General features: G+C 36.1%; 1 protein-coding gene across 3 annotated transcripts in view; it reads left to right on the top strand.

Moving 5' to 3' along the window:
- Positions 1 to 555: 555 nt before the first annotated feature.
- The window catches only part of Nsrp1 (nuclear speckle splicing regulatory protein 1), a 49,458-nt gene continuing 33,886 nt past the window's right edge, over positions 556 to 16,127 (top strand). Inside the window, exons 1-3 of one of the 3 annotated variants that reach the window (XM_023719811.1) lie at positions 564 to 602; positions 1,042 to 1,071; positions 1,786 to 1,879. In XM_023719811.1, the coding sequence (XP_023575579.1) occupies positions 583 to 602; positions 1,042 to 1,071; positions 1,786 to 1,879 (144 nt within the window). In that variant the 5' untranslated portion in view covers positions 564 to 582. Of the gene's footprint in view, positions 603 to 649; positions 1,072 to 1,785; positions 1,880 to 16,127 lie in introns of those variants that run through there. The other 2 variants (XM_004635377.3, XM_023719813.1) reach the window with 2 other exon arrangements.

Here is a 16,127-nt window from a genome sequence, read left to right as displayed (position 1 = left end):
GCCTTCATATATAATCTTAGTATTCATACCTAGTGGCAGGCACCCTGAACAGTATTACCAGCTAATAATTTCCGTCTCTATGAGGAATCATTAGCATGTATATTTTCATTTTCGGCTTACTGTCAGTTATATACTCCTATTAAATACCTCAGAAGGGGAAAACCGATAACTTAATGTAGTAGTTTTCAAACTAGAGTATCAAAATTGCCCAGAGACTCACTGACATTCAGATTGCTCTGTCTCATCCCAGAATTTCTTAATTCACAAGGTTTGAGGGGGAGCCCGTGAATTTCCAATTCTAACAATATCACTGGTGATGCTGCTTAGAGTCAGGACTACACCGTGAGACTCCCTGGGCTGGACTCCTTTTCATTTCTTTTTTCCCATTGAGTTCTAGGCAGCAGGTCGGCTTCAAAACAAGTCACGTCCTAAGACATAACATCTCTGAGGAACGCGAAAGCGACTGAAAGACACAATAGCTAAGCAGGTTCCGGGCGTCCAAAGCCGCGCGAGAATTTACGTGACGGCGTCTGCGTCAGCGTCACGACGGCGTCGGACACGTTCGGCGGAGACGGGAGCAAGATGGCGATTCCGGGCAGGCAGTGAGTGAATTGGGAGTTAGGGATAGGCTGGGAATGAGAAGCTGCGGCGGCTGTGTCTTTGGCAGAGGAGTTAAAATACGCTGGAAGTGAACGGGCTATGTTAGCAGGAATAGAGACGGGAAAAAGGAGAAATCCTGAGCAATATAGATTTCCCTTCCCCCATACGTTTTCCAGGATGGAAGTCCGAAGTTTGAGGGAGAAACTTGTGAGGAAATAAAGGAAGTTAGGCTGAGGGGCAGAGAGCGAGACTTTTCTATTTTCCAAAAGCTCGGTCTGAGGCCCCTCAGTCTTGCTTCCTACCCCGCGCTTGAGTTTCTCCCCGGTTGGATGCTCTCAGGGGCACTAAGAAGAGAGACAATTCCTGATTTCCTTAGAGGGCCTTGTTCTCCTTGGTACAAGAAGCTCAAGTCCTGATTCCCGCCCTCCCTTCTCGTTTTAGGAATGTTACGCTGAGAAGCCACAGAAAAGAGTAGGCATATTAGGGAACTGGGGTATACGTTGCCGCAAAAGAGACAAACACTGTACGTACTTGACAATTGTACTTTTAATGTAATACTTTTGATGCGGCTTCCCGTCATCTCCACTCCTGAAAGGCCAGCACGTGAGAAACTCAGTGAGTTGAGGCTAAAGGGATGATTCTTTCAAATACACCAAGACAAAGCAAGTGAGCCTATAACGTGTAATGGGAACCATTCTCATGGATAGTTGAGTTTCTCAGTTAATTTTTGAAGAATTGTGGGTTATAATACCCAGTAGCTTCTTAAAAACTGTGTTAAGTACACAGTGGGGAGGGAGGGACCCTAACCATTTTCTTGATACGTCTTAGACCCCCAACGATAATTTAGAGCATTTTTATTTTTAGCAGACATGAACTAAACTTTTCGCTAAATTGTTTTTAAAACGTTGGTGTCATTTCTCCATCCACAACATTTCTGAACTCTTCATTTACTTCTCTGGATAAAAATGATATTTAAGTTTGACCTATGTCCACAAATACAGTAGTGAGTCATAATTACAAAAAAAAGACATACTGGGATTTTGAGACCATTGAAAGTCAGAAAATGTTATGTTCTTACGCTGTATGACATGTTTTGGTTTGATAGCCTCATTTGCAAGAGATAGTGGGTGTATTTTTAACATTTAAAGATAATGTTGTAATTTCTATTTCAAAAAAAATATGCAGGTATGGGCTTATTTTGCCAAAGAAAACACAGCAGTTGCACCCTGTTTTGCAGAAACCATCAGTGTTTGGAAATGATTCTGATGAGGAGGAGGAGGTAAGGGAGCCTATGTTTTATTCCTGTATTGTTAGAAATACAAACATTTTTAAATTGAATTCATGAGTTTGATGTCTTTACCTTTATTTCTCAGCACAGTGGTTTTGAAATATAATTTACAGAATTATCAAAAGAAATGTTTAAAGACACTTCACCAGTGTTTTTCATTATAAACTGAAGAGATTTTTCTTTTCAGAAGTTATGAACATTGTTACTTTTGCACAGTAGTCTTTTCAGACAACTAAAATTGATGTAACTAACCTATTGGTAGATTCCTAGGAATTAAATGTTAAAATGCTACCAATTTCCTAGAAATTTTTATTAGCAATGTACCTTCTAATTTGTTAACGTACTCTAGGAGTAACAATTTTTTATGGAACTACTTTTGTGGGGGGTTTTCGGTGTCTGTGAAATGTCATTACTGTGTTATAATTATGGTAGTGGATAAAGTTAACTGTAGATAATACTATGGTAATAACACTTACTGTGAACACTTTCTGTTTTAGCAACTGAAACAGTTTCTTCCTGTGAAACCCACTTTGCAGCAGAATCCCCAGATGTGTGCTTAATTAAGACTTGAGATTTTTTGTGTATGTATGTGTTTTCCTTAAAACAGAAACCTTTACATCCCTTAATCTCTGATACCTCTTTGCTCTAGCACAAAATAGCTTTTTCAGTTTTTACTAGCTATATAGTAAAAAAGGTAGATATTTCCTTTTTTTCTTTTTTGGAAAAAATTAGCTATATTTGATCATAATTTTCAAAGTTGGAGGTTAAGTTTATTGATAATAAAATTTGCATTTAAGTATCTAAATTGATGATTTTTGGCAAAGGCTTATCCCTGATACTATTGTTTTGGAATAGAACTTTTCTCTCTGTTCCAGAAGTTGTTCTGTGAACTTCTATAATCTACCTCCCCACATTTTACCCGAGAAAACCACTCATGTGAGTTCTGTCTGTTCTAGAATTTCATGTAAAAGAAATCATACAGTGTATAGTCTTTTAGATCTGATTTCCTTCAGTGAAATCCATCCATGCAATTGTAGAAGTATATTTTACTGAAAATGGATGGCTCACTTCATGTTTTTATTGTTTTGTTTTTATTTCCTCATAAAATTCAGTTATTAGCTTAAATTTATATAGACAATTAGATTATTTTCAAGTGTAGAGAAAATTAATAATTACAACTTTTTGTAAATTGTTCCATCAGTAAATACTTTGTATCTACTATCAGATAGAGTTGATTAGTTTTGTAGAAAATAGAAAACTTAAAATGGTTTGACTTATGGCTTTGACTTTATCACAGTGCAAAAGTAATAACCATTCAGTAGAAACAATATATTGAATTTTTGTATTTTCCCTAGGCTCATTTTACAGTACTGTCTTGCATTATTAAATACAAAGTACTATATAAATATAAATTTGTAAAGAAAACTAACATTGAAGATTCCTGAGCGCCATTGTATTTTATTTGATCTCTATGATATAAATACTCCTCTCATTTTATAGATGAGGAAAGGGAAACACAAGTATTTTGTGAGACCATGAAACTAATACAAATGCTGAGAGTAGGATTCAAATTTAGGCCTGTCTGGATCCAATCTATATACACTTTCCATTCTCTCTTGACAATTTTTTTTTTTTTTTTTTGATTCTGGGGATCTAACTCAGCACCTTGCACTTGCCAGGCAGGTGCTTATGCTGCTGAGCTATCTCCTTAGCCATCTTTTGCCTTGTTTTAATAATGGGATTATAAAATGTTTATGAGATAAAGAGGGTGAAATGATTAATCTGGCTAAAGGAAAACCAGGCATTTAAACAGCCTTCAAAGCTAGTATAGATTTTACTGTGTCAAAAAGATAAATGTTGGTATCATTTCAGTTGAGAGAAGACAGCAAGAAATACAGAGTGTGATAAAATTGTCAGGCATTTTTGTGCAGTACTGTTAGGTAGGAATGTGTTTATGAAAAATGTTGCAAATGAGGTTTTCTTAGGATTGGGTCAGATTATGAAGTACCTTAAATTTTTTATGGGAATCTTAAACTTTTTCTTTGTAAATATTTTTTTTCAGTATTTTTGTGGTATGATTACATTAAATGAAAAATGAGGACCTTAAGTATGGTGAGGTCAGTGAGAATCCAAGGAGACAAATAAGGAGAAATACCACAGAAATAAACAGAATCTGGCAGCCAAAGCAAAAAGAGACATAAGAAAGGAAAAATGAGTTGATTAAGGATTTTTATTCTGGATTGCTAAGAACATTAGCACAAGAAGAGATTTGCTATGTAAAATTATCTTTTATGAGTATAGGATTTTAAAATATTTATTCAGGTCCTTTGTACCCTACTGCAGTACTGATATTTAACCCAAGGCCTCACACTTGCTAGGCAGAGCATCCATCACTATGTGCACTTTGAGGATGTTTTATTCTATAGTCTAGTTTTAATTTGCATGCTAGTTTTCATCATTTCCTCCTTTTAAAATATGCTAATGAGATATATTCCATTTATTACATACTTTAACCTTTTAAAAATGCTGTATTTTTATTAGTGTTTGAGTTGTAAAATTAATCAGCATTTAATTTTAGAACATATTAATTACCAAGAAAAAAAGCCTGTACCCAGTATAGTCACTCTTCATTTTCTCTAGCCCCCGACACCCCACAAACACTAATCTACTTTTTCTGTGGATTTGTATGTTCAGGACATTTCATGTAAGTGAAATTATGCAGTGAGTGGCCTTTTGTTTCTGCTTTCACTTACCACGAAGTTTTCAGAGTTATACTTTATTGTCTCCTGCCCCTCTCATTTCTCCTCTTTCTCTTCCCTCTCTCTGTCTGGGGATAGAACCTCGTGCCTCAAGTGGGTGGGCTTTTAAGTTGTTTCCAGTATCTGTCTATAATAAATAATGCCACTTTCCACATTTGTGTACAGATAGTATTTATTTAACAACTGTTCAGACTTACAGCCTGTCAGACCTAACAGCCTGTCTTCTCTTTGGTGCAGTTCTGTATATCTTGTTTGTAGAATCTCTTACGTCTTTTTTTAATATGATACACCTTGTTTATACAGTATTGTAATTTTTGCTGATTGTACTGTTAAGTACAGTACTATAGTTTCAGGTTCTGTTATATATTACAGTACTGCATATAAAAGTTAATGCAAATAAGAATAGTCATAAAGTTGGAGTTTCCTTTGAACATTATTTTGTTCTGAATATTGTAATGTACATACTGTATAGGGCTCATTTAGCGATAAATTCAGTTGCAGGACTGTAACAGTTTTTAACTGAAGAATATCTGTATAGATTTTTGTGTTAGTATAAGTTTATATTGTTTTCATTTCTATTAGATATATATTGAAAGTAGAATTGCGAGTTTATGTAATTATGTTTTTTAACTTTTGAGGGGTTTCCAGACTGTTTTCTAAAGTGATTAATTCCATTTTGCTTGCCCTTCAGCAGTACATGAGGGTTTCAACATTTTTACAACCTTTTCAACATTTTTCTTTTTGAGACAGGGTTTCACGATGCAGTTCAGGCTGGCCTTGTCTCACTTTGAAGCCCAGGCTGGCTTTGAACTCGCATGGCTCTTCCTGCCTCAGCTTCCTGAGTGCTGGCCACACCTGGCTCTTCTACATTTCTTACATTTTTTTTATTATAACCTAGTAGATGTAAAGTGATAATCTTGTGGTTTTTGGTTTGCATTTTCTTGATGTCCAATGATGATGAATTCTGTATCTTGGGGAAATGTCTGTTTTGTATCGTTTACCCATTTTTAATGCTATTTTATTAATTGTAAGAATTCTTCATATATTCTAGGTACAAGTATCCTGTTAGATACATGATTTGCAAATATTCTCCTTCTGTGGGTTGTCTATACTTTCTTGGTGATGTCCTTTGAAGGACATTTGAATTTTGAGGAACTCCATTTTATTATCTTTTATTAGTGTTTTGGTGTCATTCCTGAAGAAACTCTTGCCAAATCGAAGGCCACGACCATTAACACCTATATCTTCTAAGAATTTTGTAGTGTTGGCTTTTAAATTTAGATCTTTGATCCATTTTGTGTTTTTTCTTAATATGTTATGAATTGTATGATTCCAGTTTCATTCTTTTTTGCATGTGGGTATGCAGTTTTCCCATCATTTATGAAAAGATGACTTACCATTTATTTTCTGGCATCTTGTGGTTTGTTTTGTTGTTTGGTTATTAAGATCACTTAATATAAATATTACAGAAACAAAGGATGTGCTTTTTTTTTTGGTCTCAAATTAACTTATTCTTGCATTTTGTGTAATATAGAGCAACATGAAGTTACAATACCGTACCTTACTTTGAGAAGGTCAAATATTAGATCTAAAATGGTTTAGATATAAACTGTCCCCCAATATTCTCATGTACTCAGAGGTGGGGCTTTTGGAAGGTGATTGGATAGTGAATGGTGCTGTAGCTAACTTGCTGTTAGAAGATGGGGCCTGGTTGGAGGTCAGTCACTGAGGGCCAGACTTGGAAAGGTATATGTCCCTTCCACTGCCTCCTTTCTCTGCTTCCTGGCCAACATTTGTGACCAACTTTTCCTTCACTATGACCCTCTACCTTTGTATATCTGCCTTGGAGCAAGCCACCCTTGGACTGAGAACTGTGAAACTCTCCTTTAAATTGTGGCTATCCAGTATTGTGTCCTAGCAACAAGAAAGCAACAAGACACAAGCACTCTAGAAAGTTTTCTCAAGAGTAAGAATAGTTGAACACAGTCGGAAAAGATAGGCCTGGGCTTTTACCTATACATAGAGGGATTGTATTTCAGAGAATTGATTATATAGGTGCTTGAAGACTTGAGAAGCCCAATAGGGGAATCTGAAGCTGTCCAGGTATGAGTAGTAGTAAGAAGTACATATTGTATAAATGGCGGGATCTAGGTAGGTTGATGTGTCTTTGATGCCAGAGACAAAGGTTAATTGGCTAAATTAGTTTTTAACTGGAAGGAGTTGAAACCAATCAGAAAATTCTGTTTTAGAAAGATGGGAGAAATACCTTACCATTATCTTACCCTATGATATACCATATTCTCCATGTATTGATGAAGCTCAGCTAAAAGCTAGTTGACAGGGGGCTGCAACTTAAGTCTTTAGCATAATTTACTTATCTGTATGTATAAAAAAAATCAATCTGCCAGATATGGTGGTGCATGCCTATAATCCCAGCAAAAGGGATGGTGAGGCAAGAGGCCTACTTTGAGTTCAGAACACACACACTGGGACCTGTGAATTACAGCCTATCTTTGTGCAGAGAAGTAAATTTGTTAGTTAAGTATATTATCTGCTATTGTTATATTTGAATATAGGTTGAACTTTTTCATAACCAGCAGTTAAAACAGTTTTAAAAGTATCAGTGCTTTGGAAAATATGAAGATAGTCTATGGTTCGTCTGAGGTGAACATTTGATATACTTTGAGAGGTGCCATCATGAAGCAAAGACATTTTTTTGGTAGCTCACTAAATTAAGATCCCAGATTTAATAAGATTGTGCTTTATCTCCAGTGGTCCAGCAGAGGGGGCCCTAGCAGATGACTTTTGTCTCTATATGCTTGTATTCAGGGTTTTGAAATTGGAAAGTGGTAGTCCAGCATTTTTTTTTTAGCATTTTTAATTATTTAAGTAATTCTTTTTAAAATTGTTAAAAACTAATTAGAAAATTATATTTGGTTCAAAGGTGGGAGAAATGGCAAAGGAAATGAAATTTTTACCCCAAATGAATTAGAAAGCACATTCTGATGCTTTAGTCATATCAGAAGGGTTTGAGTGGTTTTATTGTCCAGACTGTGTTCATTCTAGTTTTTCCGATCTGGTTTCATTGTATGTATTACAAGTATTTCAGTATTTCTCTTGTTTTATCTAATTTTATTTATTTTGGACTCAAGAAACAGGGTCTCATGTAGTCCAGGCTGGCCTTGAACTTGTAACAATCCTTCTGCCTCATCCTCCAAAGTGCTGGGATTATAGGTGCATACATGGCTTCTTGGTTTATTTTAATAGCTTCATAATATTTTCCTTATTATCTCTTTTCCTTCAAATTTACTTTAACAAGGTTGGTTGATCTTTCTAAAGCACTATTCTAATCTTTATTAGCATTTACTCCTAACTACCCCTCCATCCTAAGTTTATTATTATGATGGTAGCTTTTACAGTTTTCGCCTTTTACACATTGAAAGTCCTCTGCATCTCTCTATGCCCAAATGATAGCCAGTCTTAAAACAGTACAAAAGCTATTTCTTTTAAGATACCCTCTCTGATTTTTTTCAATGAAAGTAGTCTCTTCCTTTCTGACATTCTTAGCTTTTCACTTTTTAAACCTCATATTGAAAGTTGTTTACATACATGTCTTGTCACAGTATTAGGTATATGAGTTCTATGAGTTAGGATCTGGACATCTAAACTGGTGTCCAGGAATCATATACACAAATAGACATCTAAGGTTTAAATATTTATGAAAGGGACAGATACAGGTTGTGTGTCCCTAATCCAAAAATCCAAAATTCAAAGACCCTCAAAAATCTGAAACTTTTGCATGTCTATATTAATCTTACAAGTAAAAAATTCTTCATTTGAATTCACATGAAACAGGCCAGCCAAATAGCTCAGAGGATTAAAGCACCTGCAAGCAGGTACAGGGGCCGTGGGTTTGTTCCCCAGGCCTGCCGTGCTGGCGCATGACTAATCCCAGCACTTGGGAGGCTGTAAACAGGACAATCACTGTGAGTCTGATCTAGTAGTCAGACCCTGAACACCCTGTAGACCCTTCCTTAAAGTTAAAAAAAAAAAAAAAAAAAAAATTCACACGAAACATTACAAACAAAATACAGATATACTAAAATTACCATATATAGTATCATTAGAGTATGTGTTCAAGGTGTGTATGAAATGTAGATGAATTTGATATTTCAATTTAGGTCCTAAGCCTGAAATATCTCATGTATATGCAAATATTACAAAATCTGAAATACAGAAAACTCTCGGACCACTCAGATATTACACATTCAACATGTAGTAAATATTTAGGCCCCGTACACCAGCCAAAAAGCTTTATTTAGTATGGAAACACTCATTAGAGAACATATGAACAGTCAACATGTGTGATAAATGTGTTACAGTAAAATTTTATTTATAAAAGCTGATAGGATAGGGCCAGCCAAATAGCTCAGTGGATTAAAGTGCCTGCTTAGGCAGACACAGCAGTTAGGGTTCAATCCCCAGCATGCCATGCTGGCCCCACCCCAGTGGTGCACTGAGATGGCAATGGAGACTGGGCATGGTGGCATGCACCTGTAGTCCCAGCACTCGGGAAGCTAAAAACAGGAGAATCACTACAAGTCTGATCTATGTAGTGAGACCCTGTAGGCCCTGTACTAAATACATAAAAAAAAAAACAGAAAAACAGTATGGTCTCCAGGTCCATCCATTTAGCTAGAAATGTCTTGTGCATATCCTTTATGGCTGAGTAGTACTCCACTTATAAAAACAGCTGCATCTTTTTTATCCATTTGTTGATGGATGTGGATTTGGGCTGTTCCCAAGATTTAGCTGTTACAAACTCTGCTGCTATAAACATGTGTGCATGTATTGCTATGGTATGATGCTTATAATTCTTTGAGGATGATACCAAGAAGGAATAGTTGGGTAAAATGGGACTTCTAATCCTAGTTGTTTTCTTTGAGGAGTCTCTACACTGATTTCCACAGTCATTGCACCAGTTTACACTCTCACCAATAGTGGAGAAGGGTTCCTTTTTACCTCTCAGCCCCACCAGCATTGTTATTAGTTTTCTTAATAATAGCCATTCTTTTTGGAGTGAGAAGGAATCTCAAGATTGTTTTAATTTTCATCTCTTGAATGATCAATAATGTTGAACTTTTTTGTATACTTATCGACAGTTCATTTTATTTATTTATTTATTTATTTTTTCAGAAAATTAAATGTTTCCAAACAATTGAACTCAGAAAAAGTTTTCATGATAGCAAAGAAGTACTAGGGTAAAACGTAAGATAATACTGGAATGGCAAGTAAATAACCAGCACTTCTAACAGTTTGAGGATAGGATATCGCACAAAGTTCTAGTGTGTTGTGGATATGCATAATGACCGTGACAGTTGCTGGTGGCTAGGCGTCACTTATGGAACTGAGCTACAGCTATTTCTTTGAAATCCACCCTGTAGACTCAGGTGGAATCATGACTCATAGGGTGGAAGAGAAGTCCATTTGTAGGGTGTGCTGATGAAAATACTCTGCTGCTGAACACAAAGGAGTAACTAAAAGACTACTATTGTATACCTCTTATTCTCCTCAGTTTGCCCTATTTGACGGGTTCTTTCCATCCTCATTCATGGGGCTGTGATCAATTTGCTCCCTCTCTAGAACCTCATTTAGTAGTCTGTGTAGACTTGGCTTTGTCATCATGAAATTCTTTAGTTCTTTGTCATGAAAATATTTCACTTCTCCATTATATTTGAAAGATAGTTTTGCAGGATATATCAGTCTGGGTTGAAATTTGTTTTCTTCCAAGACTTGAAGTACTTTGCTCCATGCTCTTCTTGACTTGATGGTTTGTGAAGAAAAATCTGCTGTTATTCTGATGGGTTTTCCTTTAAATGTGATGTTTCTTTTCTTTAGTGGCTTTTAGTATACTGTTCCTATGCTGAATTTATGGAATCTTGATTATTATGTGTCTGGGTGTGGTTTTCATTGGATCGATACTATTTGGAGTTCTATATCTTTCGATTACAGGAATGTCAGATTGTTGCCCCATATTTGGGAAGTTTTCTGGTATTACTTCTGCCCATATTCTTTTTATATCATTTGTATTGACTCCTTCCTTCTCATTGATGCCTATTAGTCTCACGTTGTTCATCTTTGCATCATCTTGCAGGTATTGAATTATTTTTTCCTGCATCCTAGTTGTTTTAAAGAGATCTTCTCTTTTTCACTAGCCACAATGGTGTCTTTCAGGTCAGAAAGTCTATTTTCACTTTCACGCAAACGGTTTTGCCAGCTTGTGATTGAGGTTTTAATTTCCTGTATATCACTTTGAACCTGTTTCATAGATTCTATTTCTTTCCTGAATTGTTTATTCAGGGGTTCCATCATTTTTATATTCTGCTCTATTTTTTTTATCAGTGTATTCTTTAGAAGCACTTAGTACTTCTTTGATTATAGTTACCACTACATTTCTTAGTTCTGAAATTATTTCTGATCTGATTTCTTCTGTACCTTTCTGCAGTTGATTCTTTACTGTCAACACTATTATTTCAGAGATATCTGGTGTGTGATTTACAGTTTCCTCAGTGCTAGTGTCTTGTGCATTTGTACTGGGTGGACTCAGGGCCTGAGACTGCATTTTATTCCTTTTCTTTGTCATTTTGTATACTACTGTCTTCTGACCTTTGGTGTGGAGCTTAGAGTTATTACCTTAGCACCAGGTCCGCATCTACGAAGTTCAGATTCTTCCAGGTGGGTGTTGTTTGGATCTGGCTGCTGTGCTCCACTTCTTTCTGCTACAGGCATTAGAGTTGAATCCTTTGTGTCTCTCTGGGAAGATGTTCTGCTCCTGAATCAGCTGGGTGGGTCTTGCCTCTAGCCTCTTTGCAAGGAGTTCTGCTGAAGGGTTCCCTGCTGGCCTGCAGCCTGGGTCAAATGAGGATCTGTGGGCCCGGGTCGTCTCACTCACTGGCCGGGCCTGTGCTCTGGGTCTGTTCAGGATCCAGGGGGTCCCAGGTCATCTCACTCACTCGCTGGGCCTGCGCTCTGGGTCTGTTCAGGATCCCACGGCCTGGGTCGTCTCACTCACTCGCCGGGTCTGCGCTCTCTACAGTTCATTTTAGATGCCCTTTTTTGGATTGGGTCTTTAAATCTGGAGAGTCTGGGGTTTTTTAGTTCTTTCAGTATTTTAGAAAATAGTTCTTCAAAGAACAACTGGCATTTTTTTCCACACTGTGGGCTATCTCTTCACTCTTGGTGGTTTCTCTTGCTATGCAAAAGCTTTTTTGTGAGATCCCAGTTGTTAGCTTTGTGATAGTTCTTGTGGCATCAGGGTTTTGTTCATAAAGTCTATACCTACAACACTGTCTTTAAGAGTTTTACCTATTTTGTTTTCTAACAGATGTAGTGTTTCTGTTTTAACGTGTAGATCATTAATCTATATTTATAGTAAATGGTGAAAAATAATGGGTCTATTTTTAGTCTCTGACATGTGAAAGGCCAGTTTTTCTAGCACTACTTATTAAAGAGACTATTTTTCTTTCATTTAAGGTATTTGGTTTCTTTAAGTAAAAAATAAGGTGGTTGGGTGTTTCTGGAGTTGTTTGTGCATCCTCTGAATTGTTCCATTGATCCTTGGGTCTTTTTTTCTTTCTTTTTTTTTTAATCACAGTAGCTTTGTAGTATAATTTCTGGTCAGAAATTGTGATGCCGCTGGCCTTGCCTTTATTGCCCAGAAATGGTTTTGCTATTCTAGGTCTCTTCTAGTTCCATATTAATTTTAGGGTTGTTTTCTCTAATTCTGTTAGATATGCTAATGAAATTTTGATTGGATTACATTAAATCTGTTTAACATCTGTTTTGGAAGTATGGCCATCTTAGGTTGATTCTTCCTACCCAAGAATAAGGGCTGTCTTTCCATTTCATGATATCTACTTTGATCTTTTTCAGAGTGTTGCAGTTTTCAACATAGATATCTTTTGCTCGCTTTGTTAGATTGATTCCTAGATTATTTTCATTTTGAGTGTTGACTGTACCCAGCTACATTCCTGAATTTGGTTATTAAATCTAGAAGTCTTGGTGGAATTTTGGGGGTCTTTTCTGTGCAGTACTAAGTCATCAAATATCTTCCCTTCCTGTCCTTATTACTTTTATTCCTTTCTCATGTCTAAAGCTCTAGCTAATTAAGAATTTTAAAAGTGGACGTCCTTGTCTTGTCTGATTTTAGAGTAAAAGCTATCAGTTTTTGTCCATTTAGTAGGATGTTGGTTTTTGGGTTTTTTATAGATTGCTTTTATCAGTTTGAAATAGACCATCTGTTTGAATTTTCTGTAAGGCTTTTTTTTTGTATTTTGTGTAGGATCTCACTGTGCAGCTCAAACTCCTAGTGATCCTCCTGTTTTCAGCCTCCCCAGCACTGGAATTACAGGCTTGTGCCATCACACCCGGACTTGGTCATTGTCTCAATGCGCACTCAGGCGGGGCCGATGAGGCATATGGTGCCAAAGATGGAACCCCCCCAAACCCCATGCTTAGTTCACTGAGCTATCTCACCGGCCCTCTGCAAGGTTGTTATCATGCATGGGAATTGCACTTTGTCAAACGCTTTTTCTGCATCTGTTGATGAATTTTGTATATTCTTTTTATTGACTCATATATGTTGCACTCACTGTCCTTGCATATCTGAGATGAATCCTATGTAGTCATAGTATATAATCTTGATTATTTGCTGCATTCTTTTGAATCTCTTACAGAGAATTTTTAAATCTATATTCATTAAAAAATTGGCCTGTAATTCTCCTTTTAGGGTGGATCCTACTCCATTTTTGCTATTAGGGTAATGCTTGCTTTCATGAATATTGGGAGTGTTGCTTCTCTTTTAATTTCTTGTGGAATTCAGCTGTGAATCTGTCAGGGGCTTGGGCTTTTCTTTGATGGTAGGTTTTTAAATTACTTTAATTTCATTGGCCTGATAACTGGTTTATTTAGAATTTTTATATACTGATTCAGCTTTAGTAATTCAAGTATACCTAGGAATCTGTTTCTTTGGTATTTTTCATCTTATTAAAATACAGGTTCTCAGCATAGGGATTGATGATTTTTGGGAATTCTGTAGGATCTATTGTGTTTTTACTCTTTGCATTCTGAATTGCATGGATTTGAGTCTCATTTTTTTGATAAGGTTGGCAAAGGGTTTGTCAATTTTAATCTGTCAAAGAACCAACTCTTTCATTCATTGATTCTTGTATTTTCTTAATCTCCATTATTTTTAATTTTCACTCTGATCTTCACAATTTCCTTGTACAAGCTTTGGGCTTGACTTGCTGTTTTTCTAGAAGCTTAAAGTTAAACACTAGGTTATTTGAGCTCACTCTTCTGATATGGATATTCACTACTGTAAATTTCCCTCATAGAACTGCTTTCAGGGGCCAGGGAGATGGCGCAGTAGAATAAGCACTTCCTTGGCAAGCACAAGGGCCTGAGTTCAATCCCTGGTTCCGCCAAAAAAAAAAAAAAAGAACTGCTTTCATTGTGTCCCATAAGTTCTGGTGTATTGACATTATCATTTAATTGTAGAAACTGTCTAATTTCTTAATTTTATCTGTGGCCCACTGATTGTTCAGAGGGTATTATTTAATTTCCATGTGTTTAGGAAGTGTCTGGTTTATTTTGCCATTGATTTCCGATTTAGTTATACTGTGATCTGATAATATGTATGAATTTTTTTTCATTTAAGTCTGTTGGAGAACATCTGAAATACAGCTGAAAAAAATGTATATTCTAATACTGTGGCATGAAACACTGTTGACATCTACTAAGCCCATTTGTTCAAAAGTTTGGTTCAGTTCTGTTACTTCATTATTGATCTGTCTGTGACAGTGGGGTATTGAGATACCACATTACAACTGTATTAGTACGTATTTTACATTTCATATCTACTAATATCTGTTTTACATAGTTGGGTGTACTGTTATTTAGTGTATATATATTTATGATTGTTATTCCTTCCTCGTGGATGTTCTCTTGCAAATATGTAGTGAGTTTCTTAGTCTCTTCTGGTCAGTGTTGGCTTGAGATCCATTTTATTTGCAAACAAAATAGCTGTTCCTGCTTTCTTCCTGGTCGCTGTCACATGGAGTATTGTTTTCCATCCTTTGCCTTTCAATCTGTGAATTTCTTTTTGAATTAAATGTGTTTCTTGCATGCAGCATTTTGTTGGATATTGCTTTTTGACCCATTCTGCCAGTTTCTTTTGATTGGTGCATTGAGCCTATTTATATTGATGGTTTTAACTGGTATGTGTCTACTTATCCATGTCATCTTATTTTCCTACTGTTGGTTCCCCTTTTTTTACTCCTCTGTTTAATTAGTTGCCATCCTGGTGGATTCATTCTTTTGAGGATCATGGAGTTGAGTCCTTGTTAATCTCTTTTTTTTTGAGAATTTCCTGCAGAATATTTTGAAGTGCTAGTTCATGAATTTCTTCAGGTGTTCTTTGTCATCTTATTTATTACTTATTACGTATGTCATACATATACATGTATCATATATCTTATTAATTTTGAAAGCTAGTCTTGTGGGCTATATCAGTCTTGGCTGGAGATTATTTTCTTTTAGGTCTTGTTTTGTGTCAAGTTGTCCTTGTCTTAAGGGTTTTTGTTGAAAAGTCTGCTGTGATTCTAATGGACTTTCTTTAATAGGTGGTTTGTTTCTTTTCTCTAACAGAGAAAATATTCTGTTATTGTGTTGAATTTCTGGAATCTTGACTGTTGTATGTCTTGGTGGTTTTTTGTTTTTGTTTTGTTTTGTTTTGGGGGTTTTTTCTTGTTATTTTGATTGTGCCTAATTGGTGTTTGTTATGCCTTGCTTGTCTGTATTTCAGATTTTTTTCCTGCTTGGGAAATTTTCTGCCATTACTTGTGTGAACCAGTTTTTTTATGTTGTTTGTGCTGTCTCCTGCTTTTTCATTGACTTGGATGAATCTTATATTCTTTGCATTATTTAGCTGCTGTTGGATTGATTTTTTTTTTCATGGTCGGTTGCTATTTTTAGGAAATCTTTCTTTTACAACTACTAACCCCAGTCCTGTCTTATGTGATAATCTGTCCTCACATTTATTCATTCGGCTGTGTATACTTCCAATGCAGTTTTTAATCTTAGATATGTTTCCTGGATTCCATTTCTTCCCTATATTGTGCATTCATGATTTCCATCATTTTCTTAAGCTCCTCTATTTTTTTTAATCTGTATCTGTTCTAGAGTCACTAAGCATGTCTTCCATTATGGTCAACATCTCTGTAGATACCTTTGAAATTTTTGATTTGATTTTTTCTAGAGCCTTGTTCATTTCATATGTTACTTTTGCTGTTACCACTTCAGAGTCCAGGTGGGTGACTTTTGAATTGAATTTTTCCATATCATTGCCCCCTGTGTTTCCTTTTGGTGAGCTAGAAGTCTGGGTTTGCATCTTATTTGTCTTCTCATTTTTGATTTTTTTA

This window comes from Octodon degus, unplaced genomic scaffold (genome assembly GCF_000260255.1).
Source record: "Octodon degus isolate 3935 unplaced genomic scaffold, OctDeg1.0 scaffold00072, whole genome shotgun sequence".
In the NCBI taxonomy this organism is placed as follows: Eukaryota; Metazoa; Chordata; class Mammalia; order Rodentia; family Octodontidae; genus Octodon; species Octodon degus.
This window is presented reverse-complemented; position numbering and strand designations above follow the sequence as displayed.